Source organism: Malaya genurostris, chromosome 2, assembly GCF_030247185.1.
Source record: "Malaya genurostris strain Urasoe2022 chromosome 2, Malgen_1.1, whole genome shotgun sequence".
Lineage (NCBI taxonomy): Eukaryota > Metazoa > Arthropoda > Insecta > Diptera > Culicidae > Malaya > Malaya genurostris.
In genome coordinates this window covers 350,699,716-350,721,222 of record NC_080571.1, presented here as the reverse complement: position 1 = coordinate 350,721,222, position 21,507 = coordinate 350,699,716, and the positions used below count along the sequence as shown (strand labels likewise).

The 21,507-nt window shown below is 35.9% G+C and overlaps 1 protein-coding gene across 1 annotated transcript in view; it reads right to left on the bottom strand.

Moving 5' to 3' along the window:
• The window catches only part of LOC131432117 (uncharacterized), a 40,439-nt gene extending 20,667 nt beyond the window's left edge, over positions 1–19,772 (bottom strand). Inside the window, exons 1-5 of the mRNA XM_058598208.1 lie at positions 18,429–19,772; positions 2,202–2,410; positions 1,956–2,091; positions 1,425–1,687; positions 1,172–1,304 (exon numbers count right to left, since the gene is read on the bottom strand). Of these exons, the coding sequence (XP_058454191.1) occupies positions 1,172–1,304; positions 1,425–1,687; positions 1,956–2,091; positions 2,202–2,410; positions 18,429–18,492 (805 nt within the window). The 5' untranslated portion in view covers positions 18,493–19,772. The remainder of the gene's footprint in view (positions 1–1,171; positions 1,305–1,424; positions 1,688–1,955; positions 2,092–2,201; positions 2,411–18,428) is intronic.
• Positions 19,773–21,507: the final 1,735 nt, after the last annotated feature.

The following is a 21,507-nucleotide window of genomic DNA, read 5'->3' as shown; positions in this document are numbered from 1 at the left end:
GTGCGCGTTTAGCGGCGTTTTTAATAGACACTTTAAACGTTTCCGCTGGAATTATCATTATTGAGTATTTAAATAAAATTTGTGACTACGACCGAGGGAAGGTAAACATCTTCTAAATTTGTAAGTCATATTAGTTTATGGCGATACAAACTAACTTTGGCTATACAGATTTCGGTATTAGTTTCCGAAAGTAGCGGTCTAAAATTTCAAAATGAAACTTAAATCGATTTCTCAGAGATGACTTGAGATTTGCGAACAGATAATACTTCGAGAAGCCCAAACCAGCTGAACTTATTTATACTAATTTATAGAACCATTAGATGTTTTATAAGAAAATTTCAAAAAAAATTGGTGCAAGCTTTTATTGAATATGTTAGATTCGCTGCTTTTCATAGTAAGTAAAGAATGATGTTATTCGGCGAAATTACTCTTTCGGCGAAATGACCCTGATCCTTATGACGGGCGTACAGGGCCACCGAGAGAAAATTCTAAATATGAAAAATAAAAAACATTGTGAGCATGGAATATCATCGAATCAAGAGATTTCTAAATACTTTATTTTGATAAAATAATTTGCAAGCCAAATTTGTTTCGATTTTTGATATTTTGATTTGTAACGAAGAATGAAAAAATAAAAATTTGAATTCGAATTCCTGGGCCCCTTGAAAAAGTCGTGGCCCGGGGGAATTCCCCCAATTTCCCCCTCCCCTCTCGGCGGCCCAGCGGGCGTATGTCTAGAGCAACACCGGGATTTGGCAACCCTGATTTTCGCTGCATTATCAGGAACGTACTGCTTAAACTCGCATGATAGCTCCATATGGATTTTCTTCAGTTTTGAGTGAACGAATTGAAGGTTTGTTCAGTAAAATATTAAATAAAAATCAAGGACTCTCAAACTTCTGCATTTTTTTTTTCATTATATGAATATATGGTGATTATATGCGATAGGAAAGTAAGTTACATACATTTATAACATAGGTATAAAATCTTCACAAATCTAGCAATTAGGTATTCTTTAATGATGAGTTCGAAAGTTTCGTCTCACATAAATACGATGGGTTGTCTAATAAGTACAACAAAACCACTTCCACCGCAGAAGAAATGTTTCATTGTGATGAAACGAACAAATGAAGCACAAACACCAACAAAAAATCCGTAACATCAGTCCTACCTTGCCGATCCGCCCGGGATCCGTTGGGATGGAGTGTCTCTTTCGACTCGAGCGCCGGTGGTTTCGGCTGCTTGTCACCTTCCACGCTTTCTTCGTTGCTCTTCCAGTACACGTGAGCTATCGTGGCAACGCACTGTGAAGTAAACAGAAATCCGACATTACCACTCACAGCTTGACGTATTATCATGACATACTACGATGCCCGAAACCCGGCCCCAGGATGGACGGGTTTCGTTTCGGAATAGGCACTCACTTTCAGCTTCATATCACCGCGTTTGAAATGCCGCAACCGCACGCGGAATTCTAATCCTAAAATTGTAGTCTCTAGGCCTTCTCTCCCAGTTATCACAGTGTCGTAGCGGCGCAGGAAGGTTGGATCGGCCACCTCTCCGTTGATGAACCACGTCAGTTTGGCCGCTGGCTTCGACCGTCCCGATGTGCAGTTCACCCGGACCATGTCACCGATCTGATAGCGAGGCTTTCCACCAGTGATTTTCGGATCCGTGTCCGGTAAGGCTGCGTTGGAAGACGTTAGAGAAAAGACTAGTATAAACATAAACTGATTTTCTGACTAAAATTCGGTGTTTTCGAATCACCCTAGCAGTGCACAGCAATGTTTAATTTTGCTGGATTCTGCACTGGTTGGCACGTTGTGGGGACCAAGTCCTAGAGCATATTTTCAGCTGAATCAAGCTGTTCCAGGTATTTCAACGGAATTGCTTGCTAAACAGTTGACTGACCCGGAAGCAGAGCCCGCTGGCTGCAAAGTTATTCAATCACTTACCGACCACTACCATGTCGCCGTGGCTGGAGACGGTCTGAAAAGAGGGCGCTTCTGCTGACACTTCGCAACGATACCGTCCGGACGAGGCCAGAGTTACATTGTTTAGCACCATCTGATTTTCAGTCGAATTTAGTAGCTGTTGAAGGAGAAGCGATGTAGCAACGTGTTGACATGACATAGGAACATCAAGGGGGGAAGGAGATATAGAATGAAATGACACAGCAGCGCAGAGTGAATGATACTCACATCAACTGACACTCCCGTCAGGAGGAAGAACTGAGCTGGTGGGCTATCTCTAGGAACGTATCGGTAGAACTCGTTGCCGTCTTTGTACCACTTGACCGAGTAGAGCGCCTCGCCGTTCAGGTCGAAGTGACATTCGAGCTGGACGGTGCTATTCTTGGCCACATGGTTGGGGATGCGAACCTCCGTCAGGCGCAGGCAGAAGCAAATGTCTGAAAGTTTATAGAAATTCGAAACGGTGGATTATTTCACTGCAATGTTAAAACTAATTGCTAAATATTCGTTCATGTTAGAAATTCGAACACAGGCAACAAGAGACTTTTCTGAAATCCTCGCTCTTGGCAATCTTGGAGATTTGATTCGTACTGCATGGACAGCAAATAACACGAAAAGTTGAAAAACACTAATGAATATGGAATTGATTGATTTCAAAGTTTCATACGACAACAATCGAAAGAAATGCACGAATATGGCTTCAAAATGGCTTGATGTCGTTTTCGTATTATTCCAAACCTAACGCAGTTTCATCCCTAAAATGTTTGTTGGATGAAACTACCCTGAGTCAGTTTCGGTTTTCTCAATATATGCCTTTCCGGTCAATTTCTTTTATTTATCAAAAATTAGCTAAATTATCCGATAAAGTTTATTTGATAAAGAAAGGCTGTTTGTCATCCTACAAATGTTATCGAAAAAAAATTTGGGTTTCATTCAAATTAACAATAGCAATACTATTTAGCTAGACATTGAAATTCCTGCCCATCTCTCAAAAAATGAGAGATGAAAACTGATTTTCAAGGCCCCCACCGCCTAGTTTAACGACCGAAAAAACGGGGTCCTATTCTATTCATTAGTTTGCGAATTATTGTGCTAAGAGTGACGCTGCTTTTGTTATTTTCAGAACAATGGTTAAAAAACAATTTCGTGTTTGAATTTAACAATGTTTCTTGATGGAAAAAATACCGTTCTAGCGAAGCAATGGTTTGAAAAGTATTATGGAGACTCCGCTCCATCAAAAACAACAATAAAACATTGGTTTGCTGATTTCAAACGTGGTCATAGAGTTAGCTTTAGAGTCGCGTGAGTTAGCTAACATCGTAAAGATATCAAAAAAACGTGTTGGCTTTATATTGCATGAAAATTTGACTATGAGAATGCTCTGTTCAAAGTGGGTGCCGCGTTTGGTCACTGTTGACCAAAAACGAGAAACAAACCGGAATTTTCGCGTCGATATGTAACAATGGATGAAACATGGATTCATCACTTCACTCCGGAATATGAGTGGACAACAACTGGTGAACCTCATCCAGAGCACCTGAAAGCACAACAATCGACTGCAAAGGTTATGGCCTCGGTATTTTGGGATGTGCGTAGTGTAATATTTATCGACTGTCCTGAGAAAGGAAATACCATTAACATTACATTTTATAAGCGTTATTGGAGCGTTTGAAGGCTGAAATTGCAAAGAAATGACAGCATATGGCAAAGAATTTTTTTTTGTTTCATCAAGACAACACACCGAGTTCCAAGCCAATCAAAACAATTGCAAAGCTACGTGAATTGAACTTCGAAGTGCCCCTACATCCACCGTATTCACCAGATTTGCCTCCCAGCGACTATCCCCGCAAGAATGAAGAGGTTATCGCTGAAACTGAGGCCTATTTTTTGGGCAAAAGATAAATCGTTCGATAAAAGTGGTTGACCTTTGTACCCACTTAACAGATCGGCTGAAAAGTTCGTATCGTTTCTATGAGAGGGTGCCACTTGAATTAAATCCATACCATTTTCAGTTAGTACCAACCTTCAAAAGATACGTGTATAAATTTGACAGCTGTCTGATTATTAGTTTGTGAGATATTGCATTTTGAGTGAAGCTACTTTTGTAATTGTGAAAAAAATGGAAAAAAAGGAATTTCGTGTGTTGATGAAACACTACTTTTTGATGAAAAAAAGTGCCGCCGATACCCAAAAATGGCTTGATGAGTGTTATCCAGACTCTGCACCGGGCGAAGCAACAATTCGTAAGTGGTTTGCAAAATTTCGTACTGGTCATATGAGCACCGAAGACGATGAACGCAGTGGACGTCCAAAAGAGGCTGTTACCGATGAAAACGTGAAAAAAATCCACAAAATGATTTTCAATGACCGTAAAGTGAAGTTGATCGAGATAGCTGACACCCTAAAGATATCAAAGGAACGTGTTGGACATATTATTCACGAATCTTTGGATATGAGAAAGCTTTGTGCAAAATGGGTGCCGCGTGAGCTCACAATCGATCAAAAACAACAACGAATTGATGATTCTGAGCAGTGTTTGGAGCTGTTATATCGAAATAAAACCGATTTTTCCGTCGATATATAACAATGGACGAAACATGGCTCCATCACTTCACTCCGGAGTCCAATCGACAGTCAGCTGAGTGGACTGCACGCGATGAACCGAACCCAAAGCGTGGAAAGACTCAACAATCGGCCGGTAAGGTTATGGCGTCTGTATTTTGGGATTCGCATGGTATAATTTTCATCGACTACCTTGAAAAGGGAAAAACCATCAACAATCACGCTATTGTATAGCGTGATTAGAGCGTTTGAAGGACGAAATTTCAAAAAGACGGCCTTATTTGAAGAAGAAAAAAGTTTTGTTTCATCAAGACAATGCACCGTGTCACAAGTCGATGAAAACCATGCTGAAATTGAACGAATTGGGCTTCGAATTGCTCCCTCATCCACCGTATTCTCCAGATTTGGCCCCCAGTGACTTTTTCCTGTTCTCAGACCTCAAGAGGATGCTCGCTGGTAAAAAATTTGGAAGCAATGAAAAGGTAATCGCTGAAACTGTGGCCTATTTTGAGGCAAAGGACAAATCGTACTACAAAAATGGTATCGAAAAGTTTGAAGATCGCTATAATCGCTGTATCGCCTCTGATGGCAATCATGTTGAATAATAAAAACGAATTTTGGCAAAAAAAATGTGTGTTTCTATTAAACGATATGAACTTTTCAGCCGAACTGTTACTTCATACGCCCACCCCTCTGCAAATACGCTTAAATCATATGTGAGATTTGCATACTACTGTGGGCACAAAGTAGTAAGACTTTTGAATTATATTTCGCGCGGTAACCTCATTCGTCGATATATTTTTTTTCTAGGTTTGTATGACTGTCAGTGACATCTGTGCCAAGTGTCACGTCAAAATATTCATTAGTGTTTAGGGTACGTCTGTCTTTCTAGAGTATTAAAAGTGCAATCGTCGGAAGAATAAATAAAGAATTTTGAAATTAGGAACAATGTCTTACTATTTTTTGTCCACAGAACAGAGCAAATAAAAGTCATTTGCATTGACTCAAGCTAGACGAAAATGACAAGAAATTACTGTCACTCTCAGATTCGCTTGCAAACTATGAGAACGAAATCCATGTCCAGTCAATGACATAAGCGAAACACAAGTTTCAAAATTGTGTTCTTTCTTTCATTTGCCCTCGTTTGTGTCATTTGTGGTTTTCAGTGAAAATCCCATAGTATTCAGTGTCGAAATTCAACCGAAGCTTTGAGAATCGAAAATAACAGAAAAAGGTTTCACAATGACTTTTACCTGTTGGTGCTCGAGTTTGAGGTAGTTTTTGTTTCCAAAGAGGTTCTGGGATGTAATTACTTCGATTTGCCATATTTTAGTTACTTTTTATAGCCAAGCGTCACCGATTTTCAATACATCGATGAAAAAATGAGAATTGAAATTGTGCTGATGCTCCCGCTGAAGACGTTAGTTTGGTTTCGTCTTGTCATAGAGGAAAGAGTGACGTTGGCAATTATACTCTCTCATTTTTTCGATGAGAAACGAAATTGCTTCGTCTCTCTTCGTTTGTTCTGGTGTCGGTCATTTACGAATGAGACAGTAAAACATTGAAAATGAGACTGTTGGAATGGTTTCTTTCATTGAGAATGCGTGATAATTTTAAGCTCTGCTATCGAATAAAAATAAATTCATTAAACGAAGACGAAATCCTCGCGGTTGGCGATTTTTAGAATACTTCGCAAGCAACAATACATCCATTTGAAGCTTACTATAAGAAAGACAATGGACTCAGTTATTCATCTAAAAATTGCAGATTTTATGAAACAATTGACACTGAACAGTACAACAAAATGTCCGAAGAACCGTATAATAACTCCAAAACAATATCCATCAGCAGTTTTGTGCCTATTCCTGGTGGCAAAAAAGATGTAAAAAGGTATTCGAATTCACAAGATGAACCAAAAATATTTTCCTTGTATAGAAACAATAAAAAATTGCATGCATGAGGATAGCTTTAAGACAAATGACAGACAAATAAATATTTGTGTAAAATTCAATACATAATGCTATGGTGGTTATTCCTTTACACGGTCTTTCCTAAGAACTAAACAAGAAAACAAAGAAGTAATAATACAATATTTGTTCGAAGAAATGAAGTCTTTTCAATTAAATTCTTAATAAATAAAAATATACTTAGTTGCCATATTATACAAAATCTTCTCACAAACTGAGTTTCTTTGAATTCTGAAATAGTTATGTCTTTTGTTGCTTTAGTTTTCGATAAAATTACATTGAAAAATAAATCAGTTTGGATAATGAAAAGTTTTTTTCAAATAACTTTTTTTCTTTAAAAGTGCCCAATTTGAATTTTCGAGGTAAGTAGGGAACCTATCTTGTAACGAAATTTCATTCAAATAAAAAGTGTATTTTTTTGCAAAACGGTTTTAAATTTTTAAAATCAATTTTGGGGACGGGTATACCGTGATGGATAGTCGAAGCCTTTCACGCAACCCACCTGGGTTCGATTCCCAACCCCGCACATAGGGTCAGAAAGATCTTCTGGTCCGAAGAGGCGAACGACTTTGAGCTGTTAAAACCTCTATAATTTTTTATTTCAATATTTTTATTCTAAAACTGAACTCATTTAGTAAACACCACTTATACAATACTTTGTTGTATGATTTGTCGTTTTTCGATTACAGTCATTTAAAAAATAATTGTAAATTGGTTTGATCATTTTCAAAAGACAGTCTAGATCATTTTTGGAAATATAAAGTATGCAAAGCGATTTTTTGTGACAACGTCAAAAAAAAACTTGCTGCCAACTCTGAATACGATTTAGTGCAGGAATTGTCTATATAAAATTGTTCATTTTGAGGTATTTTCATGGGCCCCCAAAATCTTTGCCGAGGTAAACCTCTTTCAAGGTAAACAAACCCCCTTCAGGGGCCTTTCTCGTCGGGAACCCTGGGGTACCGCCCCACCTACCCTATGCTAGCTACGGCCCTGCTCATGACCTTATTTGCACCGAACAGTCATCGTTTCTAAGGAATAAAAAAGATTCATGAAAATAAGACGAAATTCTTGCGACTTGTGACTTTTCTGAAAATTATTCATTTATTATTCAAAACACTGCTCAAGGATATCATTGAAATAATTAGCTAGCACAATACATCCATTTGAAGTTTACTATAAGAAAGACAATAAATTTACAAATGTTAGCTTTATCATCATATCAGAAGTAATGACTCACGATACAATTTCAGTTCAGTTATTCATCTCAATAAAGAAAGATTTTATGAAACTATTGAAACTGAACAGTACAACAAAATGTATGAAGAACTGTATAGTAAAGCCAAAACAATATCTAGCACTTTGCAATTCCACAGTTTTGGGCCTATTCCTGGTGGCAAAGTAGAGGTGAAAAGGTATTCGAATTCAAAAGATGGACCAAACATATTTTTCTAGTATAGAAACATTAAAAAAATAGCATGCATGAAGATAGTTTTAGGTCAAATGTTATGTATTAAAATAGATAAATATTTGTTTAAAATTCAATACATAAAGTTGTGGTGATTATTTCTTTCTCCCGATCTTTCCTTAGAACTAAACAAAAAACTAAAGAAGTATTAATGCAATATTTGTTTATTGAAATAAACTCTTTTCAATGAAATTCTTGATAAATAAAAATACAGGGGAAGATGTTCGGTTGCCGGCACCCCACCGTAACTTTTGACAGAAAGCAAGTAGCGTCACTCCGATCAAGTCATGTGTGTGTAATAGCAGCACGTTCTTTTTGTGCCGAATACCAAAGCAAACAGATGCTTGTACTTTTTGCTGCGCTTAAAACAAATTCTATTTACGTGAAAATAAACACAAAAGTTTTTTATGACTTTTTTATAATATCATAAATTGAAAAGCATCAATCGGGAAGGTAAGTGGATTGAATATTTATGAGGTGAAGTAGATCTTTTTCGTGATTTAATACCGATTAAATGATAGCATCTTAAAAATTTTGGCAAACAAAGTTTTGTTTTAGTAATTTTCAAAATGCCTACCGATTTCGGTTACCGATACCCCATATTTTTCGACAAATCACGAAAAATTTCGTTTTTACCTTATTTTATATATATAAAAAATAGATATAGAATTCGCTCAAACTTTCGAAAAATTTTCCGAGGCCCGGAGGGCCGAATGTCATATACCAATCGATTCAGCTCGACGAACTGTGCAAATGTCTGTGTGTGTGTCTGTGTATGTTTGAGTGTCTGTATGTGTGTTGTCAACTAAGTGGTCGAGATCTCAGAGATGGCTGAACCGATTTTGATCAAACTAGTCTCAAATGAAAGGTCTCCCCGTCACACAAAACGCTATTGAATGGTTTTGAGATCGGATGTTTACTTTTTGAGTTATTCGAAGTTTTATGTCAAAATTTTCAGTTTTTTGACAGTATCTGTCACAATTGACCTTGAAAACAGAATATGTTTTCAGACTTAGATTCCGCACGATAATACCTATTCAACAAACCATAGATTGTTAAAATCCGTCCATTTTTAACGGAAATATCGAAATTTTTGTGTAAACTACTTTTTCCCCTATTCCAGTAGTAGAAGTTTTGAGCGCTGTATAATAAAGAAATACTTGGGAGCAACGAAAAACACGATTTTCTATTCTGTTACATACAATTGTTTCTAAGTACCAAAAAGACTGTGTACAGCATCCTTTTTCATGACAATTTGCCTCGGACCGATTTTAGCACGGCTCGTTTTTGGCAACATAATCGTTCGAATATGACATATATATGTTAAACCAGATGATGGCAGATTTTTTTTAATTATATTGTTTTAAACTACTTACAGCAATAAATGCAGGAAGAACATAACATCCATATACCATTCGAATCAGTTCGTCGAGATCAGCAAATGCGTGTGTGACAAATAATTTCACTCAATTTTCTCTGAAAATTTCTTTTCTACAAATTAAGATTCATACGAAAATTCGCATGCTCTCAAACAAAGTTCCTGAATTATGTTTGGTTCCGACCTCTGGTTCCGGAACTACAGGATGATATGTGAAACGAAATCAAATTTTTTCTCGTAGATGGCTGAACCGATCTAAGATTCAAATGAAATCTAAGAATCATCTAAGATGGAAATGAAAAGTTTCAAGATTCTTTTAAACATCTTGCTCTTCAGTCAGATCCAACTTCCGGTTTCGGGGATACAGGGTGATTAGTATAAAAATGTCTATTCCACATAAATTAATCAGGTTTTCTCAAAAAAAGCCTAATCGAATTTCAGAAACAAGAATTCAAATTGAATTAAACTTATATACAAAATTAATTAGTTTTATACATACATACAAAAATTAATGAATTTTATCCAATTAAGCTTCAAAATTGTACTCAAAACTGTAATTTATTCGTCATATGGCCATACGAATCGGTTTGGGTTATGCTGGTTCCTGAATACCGGCTCTGGAAGTACCTTAAATTACCGTAAACTCTAAAGTGGAACTTACTTCGACATATCAAGGCATGTTTAATCGATTAACACACTTTTAGTTTCAAATTCGATCCGATTTGCAGTTTCGACATTACAGAGTAATGAGTGATTAAAATCTCAAATTGTCGCTTAAAACGACGGTCATTAAAATAATGTAATGAAAACTTAAACACCGAAGATTATTCATGCAAAAAACACATGCGAATCGATAAAAAAAACGTGTTTAATCCACCTAGCAGTGAGACGATACCTTTTTTTTTATCGAAATGGTAGCGCGTATGCACGGAATGCATAAGAACGCAGGTTAGAGTCCTGTCTCTGAGCGTATCTTTTTCCAAAAAATTCATCTTTTCTGTTAGTTTTCCTTTCACTTGGCTTCTCCAATATATATTTCCGCTCAGTCATTGCAAAAACTGAACTTGGTCATGGCGGCTTTACGTCAAACTAAAATTAATAAATTGTCATTTTTATACTAATCACCTTGTATCTACGAAACCGGAAGTTGGATCTGACTGGAAAACAAGATGTTCTATAGAATCTTAAAACTTTTCATTTGAATCTAAGATGATTCTTAGATGTCATTTGAATCTTAGATCGGCTCAGCCATCTACGAGAAAAATAAGTTAAACAATTTTGATTTCGTTTGATTTGAGAGGTCGGAACCAAACATAACTCAGGAACTTTGTTTGGAAGTATACGACTTTTCATATGAATCTGAGTTTGTAAAAAACGGTTGAGTCATCTCCAAAAAAAAAAATGAGTGAAATTATTTGTCACACATGGATGTAATATTCTTCCAGCGTTTAGTGCTGTAAGTAGTTTAAAACAATATAATTAAAAAAATTCTGCCATCATCTGGTTTAACATATATATGTCATATTCGAACGATTATGTTGCCAAAAACGAGCCGTGCTAAAATCGGTCCGAGGCAAATTGTCATGAAAAAGGATGCTGTACACAGTCTTTTTGGTACTTAGAAACAATTGTATGTAACAGAATAGAAAATCGTGTTTTTCGTTGCTCCCAAGTATTTCTTTATTATACAGCGCTCAAAACTTCTACTACTGGAATAGGGGAAAAAGTAGTTTACACAAAAATTTCGATATTTCCGTTAAAAATGGACGGATTTTAACAATCTATGGTTTGTTGAATAGGTATTATCGTGCGGAATCTAAGTCTGAAAACATATTCTGTTTTCAAGGTCAATTGTGACAGATACTGTCAAAAAACTGAAAATTTTGACATAAAACTTCGAATAACTCAAAAAGTAAACATCCGATCTCAAAACCATTCAATAGCGTTTTGTGTGACGGGGAGACCTTTCATTTGAGACTAGTTTGATCAAAATCGGTCCAGCCATCTCTGAGATCTCGACCTCTTAGTTGACAACACACATACAGACACACACACATACACACACACACATACACACACACACACACATACACACACACACACACACACACACACACACACGCACACACACACACGGACATTTGCTCAGTTCGTCGAGCTGAATCGATTGGTATATGACATTCGGCTCTCCGGGCCTCGGAAAATTTTTCGAAAGTTTAAGCGAATTCTATACCAATTTTTATATATATATATATATATATATATATATATATATATATATATATATATATATATATATATATATATATATATATATATATATATATATATATATATATATATATATATATATATATATATATATATATATATATATATATATATATATATATATAAAAGGTAAAAGGTATCATCTCACTGCTAGGTGGATTAATCACGTTTTTCTTTGAATAATTGCAGTTTTTATTTATATTTTTCCATTTTAGGCGAAATTTATTGGGGTGTCGGTAACCGAACACCGTTTTTGAAATGGCCAAAATTTATTACTTTACTAAATTTATAATAATTTTATTTTAAATTGATTGAATCAATTTAGTTTTTTGTTCAGTTGTTAGCTAGGGACTATAGCTTTCCAGTGATGTACAGATGTCTGCATAATGTGCACTTAGTCAGAGGTCATAAGCTTAGAAGAAAAGGGTGCCGGTAACCAATCACTTTCCCTGCTACTTAGTTGTTATATTAAACAATCTTCAAACTTAGTTTCATTGAACTCTGAGATAATTATGACATTCGTTGGTTTAGTTCTCGATAAAAATACATTGAAAAAATCAGTTTGGACAAGAAAAAAATTTCTTTCAAATTATTTAGTAGGGAACATAATCACCTATCTTGTAACTAGAATTTTTTTCAATATTTTTATTTACAAACTCAACTAATTTTGTAACAACCACTTGTACTTTTTTTACGATTAGTCATTTTTCGATAACAGCCATTTGAAAAAAAAATTGGTAAGAAAGTTTGACCCTATTCAAAAGACAGTCTAAATCATTTTTGGAAAAACAAAGTAGGCAAAGTCTTCATGTCCATGAAGTTTCATTAAAATCTAAGAGGGTACTGCCAACTCTGAATACGATTTAGTGCGAAATTCGTCAATTTTATATAATGCTGAGTGTTTAAAAAAATCTCACCTACATACCAAAATACAAAGAGAAAATTTCGTTCGAAACATTCATGCAAATCATGCAATGCAATCATAAAATTATGACTCAAAATTGCTTTCATAATACACATCGTTACATTATTTTAGACTTAAGCAATTCGTTCAAAATTGCTCAAATTCTTTTATACTATATTCAAATTTTTATTAAAATACCAGCACAATCGCTATTTCCAAGTTCAGATTATATTGGCATGATTTTCTTCTACTAAGTTTTAAACCAGAGGCATGTAACAACTGAGAAAAATTTATAAGGCGCAGAAATGCGTAGGCTGACACATAGATTTTCGAAAAGTAGAGGGAAAATGTTACAAAATTAGTTATTAGTGAACAGTTACAGTCGTTTCCTACTCATTCGAAACGTTAGGAACGAAACATGATATTTGCGCAATACGCTTTATATGAAGAAATAAAATATATTTCACAGTACCCTTAGTTTAAAAAATTCTAGAGAGATTAGTTCTCATTCAAGAATTTTTCGAATTTTGAGTTACGATTCTTAATTTCATGGAAAATATAATAGCATCCAAAACAAAAATATTTTTTTTTTTGGATTTCTGCCACCTCGGCATGTAATATTTCTTTTTAGAAGTGACATCCGTCGGGTACGATTCAAAGTTTTAGGACCGTAGTAAATCGATTTGAAATCCACCGAATCCAGCGATACCAGTATTTTTAGAACAAGTTTGGAAAAAAAATCGACTTTTAAAAATAATTGGGTCGTTTTCGTTTCGTTTCGTTTTATATTTAAAATTTCACTGAAAGGACTCTTCTAAATCTTCTAAATCTATGGTTGGAAAATAAACAAATCAATTCATTCTGCTTAGAATTGCTCGAGAAAAATATTTTCAGTTTCAGCTTACTTCCACTAACACACTTGATTAGCAACAAACACATTCCTACATGGAAATAAAGATTTACGTATCTTCTATAAGTAATCCGGCAAAAAAGGAACCTTTAATTTAACACGCGAAACGCAATGGATATGAAAGGCATTCGTAAAACTATTTATTTTTCCGGAAAACTGCTTTTTTAACACAAAATATTTAGTCTTGTTTATTTTGTGTAGCGCGATCTAATATAAATGCATTGGATCAGTGTAGCAAACTTTTTTATTAGGGAATTAAAATCTACATTCATAAAATGTAAGCAATTTTTCATCAAACATTGGTGAAAAATTGAACAAAACTAATTTTTTCATCCAAAATATCAGGCTAAACATTCATTTTAGAATAAATTATTGCTAAAAAGATTGTTTTATACTCAATCGTTTAAGCCACTTTGGGGCTAGTTGGCCGAGTGGCTTTTACGAAAAGACTATTATGTGCAAAGGCGACATCTATTGTGATTTTGGTGGAGTATTAGGCCACCCATGTACCGACGTATCACGAAAAACCCTCCAATCAAAAAATTACGAAAATTTTTGATTTTTGCAGTTGTCGTTTTAACTAATAATTAGTTGATTCAACCAATTTGCTATTTGATTTGCACATATTGAAGTAATTGAAAAATATGTTGCTTTTTAATGCTGTCTAATGTCAAAAACAGCACAAAGTAAAACAAAAATCGCAATAAAAAATCAACCATTCCTTTAGTTGAAATTCAAACGCGTTTCTTAAACATTTTCATGCAAACGAAATTCGCTAATTATACGTTTGTAAAACTCGTGAGGAGTAATTCCTGAATGATAGTAAATTAATGTTCATCATAACACTAGTTGTCAGAATATTAATGTGATGATAAATTATCTACATCTTTCCTGCTCTTGCTCTGGTGTTACAAGAAGAAACGATTGATATAAAAGTGCTATGCACAGAATTGATAGCCGTTAGAGATATTACAATTAACAAAACGTGTTTAACCAAAAATAGAACCCAGTGAACTGTATGCGTTTGAATTTTGGTCTCAAAATCACCTTGATTCTCCATCGTGAAATGCATGTTAATGAATAAGTATCATGTTATCTTCAAGTCATGTACAAAAATTATATGAACAAAGTGATTAAATTGAAAATGTTTAATATTCATTCATATAATCTGTTGAAACTGTAAGTTGCAATGGTTAAAAAAATAAAAATCAGTGCATTCGGTTCGACTTTTTGCTCGTAAGTAATATAGTAATCACAATTAGAAAGTTTAGTTGACACCAGCACTACTAAAGGACAGTATATTATTTATAATAAATATTATATATTTTCTAATATATCTTAACATACCGAATTTTCACTTCAAAGGAGCTTTCATACCGTGGTTGAATTACTCGTCTGCGATCGTCTGCAGGCGAGATATGTTCTTTTCAAATATTCTTGTCCTTGACATTTGCAATGATAAAAAAAAACAAAAATAGTTTCAAATTTACTAAAGAAAATCGAAAAATTAGTTATTTCACAGAAATTTTAAAATTAAAATAAAATTAATCCTGTTTGACATTTAGCATGAAATTCATATCGAACATTTAGGCATCGTTGATCACCAATCGATTGAATATTGCTTCAATTAAATTTTTTATTAGGAAATTCTATCATAATTACTAAAAATCTCAAGAAATTTTGTATTTTTACAGAAATCTTATAACGCACATAGAAAACACTTATCAAACCTTTTCTCTAACAATCGAATTTCTATTTAATGGGAGATTTTGTCGAGTCTCTATTGCCTTCTGTTTTCTTTACCCAATGTTTGCTCGATTATATCTTGAACTAACATTATCTTTTACCCTTATAGAATTAGAAGAAGAAAGCTAATTTTTTGCTTTTCTTTCTCTACTTTAGATTGTACACTCTAGTTAACTGCAAAAATTGTAAATCGATTGACATAGTATTTTTCAAAATTTTCTTCTGTGAACAGTAGAAAGAATAATATATCAAAAATGGGCATTCGACCAAACTCGTTTTGGAACCACTGCAGTATGCAGAATGGCTGTTTGTGACAAAGTCTACAAGTCTACAAAGTTTCAGTCAAATCTGAGAGGGTGCTGCCAACTATAAATATGATTTGGTGCAATACTTTTCTATTACCGTATTTTTAAAAATTTCGTTGTGAAAATTTTACATAGCATTCTTCTAATGTCATACTTTGATGGGTCATTAATGTTTGTAAAAAGATGTTGACGAAACCAAGCATGCTTAGCAGTACTTGGTCACCACGGCATTCACTTTACGGTCCGTTGAAAAAAAAAAGACATGCATTTTTTTTAAAACTTTTTTTCTGGAAGATTTAAGCATTTTTACAGGATACATACAAACATTAAAACAATTTAATGAGTCGTTCAAAAGTTATGATTTCTTTTTTTTTTTGTTTCAGTTATAGAATTTTCAAACCTTAAGGTTATTCGTCTCTTCGAATCAGGAAAACTTTCTGACCTTGTGTACGGGGTTGGCAATCGAACCCAGGTCGACTAACCCGCTACATACGTCTCCCAATTTCTTTTTAAATGAGAATGGTTGATAAATGCATGACTTAAAATTTTCAAAAAATTATAACTCAAAAACGAAGAATTTCACTTCGGTAATTTTTGCATAAGTTGTATAGAAAGATCTAAATTAAAAAAAAAATATATGAAAACATGAAGCGCCCTCTATTTACAATCCATGAAAACTGCTAAGATCGTATACAATTGATGTTATCAGCCACAATATTCAAACTTTACACATTTATTTATTGACAAAATATTCAAAAATTGATAAAAATCGATTCAGTGGTGACCAAGTTATGAATTTGAAAAAGCCAGTTGTTCAAAAAATCACCAAAAAAAAAACAATATTCTTATCCACATTTACGACATGGAATGAAAAGTACCGGGCCTCTCCCAGAAAGGACGTAAACAGTTTCGAACCGTGTATATTTTTGTTGAGAACAAAGCTCTAGATGGTCTAATACCGAATTTCATGACAGTCTATCCACTACTGTTTGAATGACAGCTGATCGTGTCAGCCTAGTTTTAATTTTTCATCAAGCTATGGAAAAAAGATGAGTTTCGTGTCCTGGTAAAAAAGCAACGGTGAAATTGAATGATTTGCGGTACGGATTGGTTCAGCATCCTTCGTATTCTCCAGACCTGGCCCCCAGCGACTATTATCTGTTTCCAAAGCTGAAAAAGTGTCTTCAATTTTCGTCGATTGCTGAGGTCATTACAGAAACGGAAGCCTATTTTGAAGGCCTTAACATTTTTTTTGTTTTCAAAGGACATCAAAATGTTGGAGGTTCGATCGGTCAAGTGTATTTCTCTATATGAAGGTTATACTGAAGATTAAAACCTGTATTAATCCACCTAGTGGCCTTTCTCATATCAATCAGACTATCCTATATAATACTGTGGTATTCTTCAAAATAAATTTCTTCGATTATTAAAACAATCACCGAAATCGGTTTGTTTGACCGTCTACTGATAAAAACTATCAATTGGAGAAGATTTGAGGTCGATTTAGAAAACTTTTTATGGTTTTTCGCCTTTTTCAGTGATGACATAAAATTTTTAACACACTTTACCCTATATTTTCGGGTCCGGATGAAATTCAGGAATCTCGCATGGAACCACAAGACCTTTCATTTGAATCTAAGGTTGTGAAAATCGGTTCAGCCATCTCCGAGAAAAGTTAGTGCAAAAAAACGTTACACACACACACACAAACACACAGACATTTTGCGTACTCGACGAACTGAGTCGAATGGTATATGACACTCGGCCCTCCGGGCCTCGGTTCAAAAGTCGGTTTTCACAGTGATTGCATAACCTTTCTATATGAGAAAGGCAAAAATTTTCCACGGTAAAATGTCGACTTGTTCTTTGTTAGGTCCGGGAATTCTCATACCTTGTAGTACATGAAAATGATCACCTAGCAAAATAAAGAAATACGAGTCTAATATTTTTTGATGGAGAATTTCTGACGTCGTAAATCTTTTTTTCATGAAATTGCTACCTGTATATAAAGCAAAAATACGATATCGTTTATCGATATATTTGATACTTCGGTAGTGTCGAACTCCTAAATATTTACGCAAAACTCAAATGCAGTCCTACGTCAATACTGCGAATAAATCATTGATATTACCTATTCCTAGTTTATTTTCTGTAGATTTAACTGTAGCATGAAAATTATATTATCCCAACATTGAATGATTCTGCTTCGGTTTTGTTTCGTACAATTCTTGACAAATGATAAACCAAAATCGCTTCCAGATTAAATAGAATTTTTTAATCGCTAGCAATTCAGGTTGATTATAAAACGCCTGAAGTCTAACAAAAACTGCAAACTTCCGAGAGCAACTATTTTCTTGATAAATGAACTGTTGTCATGTTGGAGAAAAAAATTAAATACCATAGGAAGCTATCGCTGTAAACAGAAGAATGTTCCACTACCGGAAAACATATTTACGAATAGCTTGTAAAGCATGAAGCTGGCAGCCGGGAAACGAAGAAACAGGAAGAAGTGATCAACATTCTCCGGCAGAAAGTAAGTGAGCGTAAGTTATCCTTAATCATCATGGGAAGCATTATAATCCAATCAATGATTTTCATGCAAGAACGACATAAGACACAGCAGACATAAGATTTTTCCTCGTTTTATCGGGACGGTTTGCTCACTTTTTTCTTCGGTAGTCGCTTCGACTAATCGGATTCATGCCATAATGATCTTGTTAACAATCGCTTATTGCCACAAAGTTTAGCAGCCCGTCGCGAATTGTTTGGTGGGGGCGGGGGAGGGTTGGGTGCAAATTTCCCCCTCAACATTATCCAACAGTTTCATCTAATTCAACTTCTTAGTAGCACTAATTATATAATCACTGTACGACCGGAGAATCCTCCGAACAACTTTTTTTTTCTCTCTCTCTGTTGGCACGTTTCATTGTAGTTCTTCGCTCACCTTTTGCCAGTCCGAACACGAAGATCAAAAGCGATATGATTATATTCCTCTGCATGAATTCCATTTCTGTTCCGTGCGAAGTTTTCGCAACGCTTGGCAGGGCAGTAGCGGTCGCAGTAGTAGCGGCAGTAGCAGCGTGTTGACGTTGATGGAACCTGTCTGCCTTACGACTGCTGAGTACTGCCGGTAGGCCCGAGGGAGTGCGGTTGTACGGCTCGTGAATCCTCGCCTTTGCCTGTCTCCTGGCGTACTCCTTCAAACACCACCACCACCCACGACGTGAATTGCCAAACCGCGGTAGCTAATGGGCTTCATTTTTTTTTTGCTTCGCTAGTGTGTTTCCTACAGGAGGCAGTTTCCGAACTGCCTTGGTTGTTGTTGTTATTTTTTTCTTTTCTCGTTTTGCTTAGTCACGCGAGTTTCCGTACTTTCCCGCTTCCCCTTCACCACTCTGATCGCACGCCGCACGCCAAATTCACCGTTTAGCTTAAAGCTTTAATCCAGAGAAACATTTTCATGACCTTTTTGAAAACAGGAGACACAATTTTACTTGATTGGTATGTGATTATTATTTATTTTTTATTCCGAGCCCAGCACTAGCTTAGCACGGCGTTGGTACTCCAATGTGTCCGTCACCATTCGTAAATCTGATTACAGGTCACTCACTTTTCACTTGATTCCGACTGACTTTCCCGTTGAACCACTGGAATGTACAAACTATTCACGGAATGTCGGACTCGGCACGGTTAAATAATCCTTTTTTGTTTTGCTGCCGCCGCAAACAAAACTATGGTATCTGGAAAAGGGTTTCGAACCGCAAAAAAAAAAGTTGAAACAGATTCTCCGTCGCAACCAGCTTACACCGATTCTCTCACATTCGGAGACGGACCATCTGAACTGTTCGTAGCTTTTTCGATTCCGCTGCTCACCACTTTTCACAAATCATAATCCAAGGTCGTTTGCCGCTTCCTTTCGGTTCCTCTGCTGGGGCACTTTCCGGTAGCTCTTCAGCATCTTCAGGAAGGAAAAGAATCGCACCTTTTTTAATCACTTTTCACAACACAAAGTGGTTCTAGCCTAAGCCTCAAAAGAAAATATCGATTTTCCTTCTTTCAGTCGTTTGCTGGCACGGAATAAGAGCCACAGATCAGATACAACGATTGCACACAATGGAATCCACCAGTTCAGGCTTTTTATCCTCACTTCCTTCAAGCAGTGGAATTTTTTTTTCTCCACTCTGTTACAAACTGATACAACAATTGACCAAACTGAGCGCGCGACACAATTCTTCCATCCCTTCCGATGATTGTCGACACCAAACTGATCTTGGATCGGGTGAAAAATATGTGCTTTCCCTCTGGCTCTAGTCGTACCGCAGTAGGCTTTGGCGTTCGGTCGGACCTGCTTTTTTCCCGAACACGCGAGAAGTGGCAAGCGAGAGATGGAGAGAGTGAGAGTCCAGAGCAGTGTCCTCGCCGTGTTCGGGAATTTTCTCCCGCGCCACAATTTTCCACAGCTTTGTGTGTAAAGATTTTCGTCAAATTGGATTAACCATCCCGGCGGCAGTTCTGTCGGGTGGTGGTGATGATGCCCTTCGTGGCGGAAGCTGTCACCCGAGAGAGCGAGAGAGAGAGAGAGAGAGCTGTCCATGAGAGTATCCAAAATGTAAAAGCGGCCCGAAAGGATCCGATCGGTTCGTTGCGTTGGTGATTCGGTGAAATGAGAAACTTATCCACCGTCGTACAGCAGAAAAGAGTAGTCCCCAAGCTGGGGTTCTCTTTCACACATCTCAGATTTGCTCCAAAGGAAGAACAGGAATGTGGCGCCCGTTCGATGCGATGTGGCTGGGCTTCGCATCTAGGGATTCGGTTCGGTGGCTTCCAGTTTGTGTGTGTGTGTGTTAGTCAGAGCAGCTAGAAATGAGTGTTGAATGAACTCAATTCTCGGGATGGTAAAAGTCAGTTCATTTTATATGGTGTCTTTCCGTTGGCATTCTTGGCATAAATTTATTTAAAATTTCGACTGTTTTCAATGACATTTTGGTTACGGAATTTAGATCAGTCATCAATCCTTTTTACCGAGGGCCTCATTAGGGGCTGTCCATATAAGACGTCACGCTTTTTTTTTACGATTTTTGACTCCCCATCCCCCCTTTGTCACAAATTGTCACAGAAGCAAAGACCCCCCCCCCCCCCCCCCCCCCCCCTATGTCACATGTTACGAATACAAAATAAATAAAATTCATCTCCATACATGCTCAATATGTATAACAAACCATACAAATATGAGGGAAAAATCGATTTATTACATGCTGTCATTAGATTCAAAAATATCCTTAAAACTACAAAATCATCGGAATTATTTTATTAATATCAATTATATAATTTAACAAAAGTATTTGGTTGGAATTGATGAAACATTTAAATCGTCTGTTTTATTCCTCCTAGGGGTATACAGATATATTATTGTTTTAGGTAAAGAATAATCAACAGTTTCACTTTTTCTGTACCATTTAATTCCACTATTTCACTGTCACGTTATTACACTTTCACAAAGTCACTATACTTTAATGAAGCATAACATACGTTACAATGCAGATACGCGTATTTCGGAATGTTACTTACATCCTTCTTCAGTGTATCGGTTTTATAACTTATAAAACCTATACACTGTATAAAACCTATACCTATAACTTATAAAACCTATACACTGAAGAAGGATGTAAGTAACATTCCGAAATACGCGTATCTGCATTGTAACGTATGTTATGCTTCATTAAAGTATAGTGACTTTGTGAAAGTGTAATAACGTGACAGTGAAATAGTGGAATTAAATGGTACAGAAAAAGTGAAACTGTTGAATACATTCCACTAACAGCTCCAGGTAAAAAATAGTAAAGAATAATATTGCCTTAGTGTAGCATACAGGGCAGAGAAAATAAAGACCAAAACCTCATCAAAACGAGATCACTGCCGGAGAATCTTTTCATGATCAGTTGATCAGTGAATTTTAAATCACATCGATCAATACCGGTACTGATCTTCCGTCACACAATGGGTAGTGTTTTTGAGCTAAAATC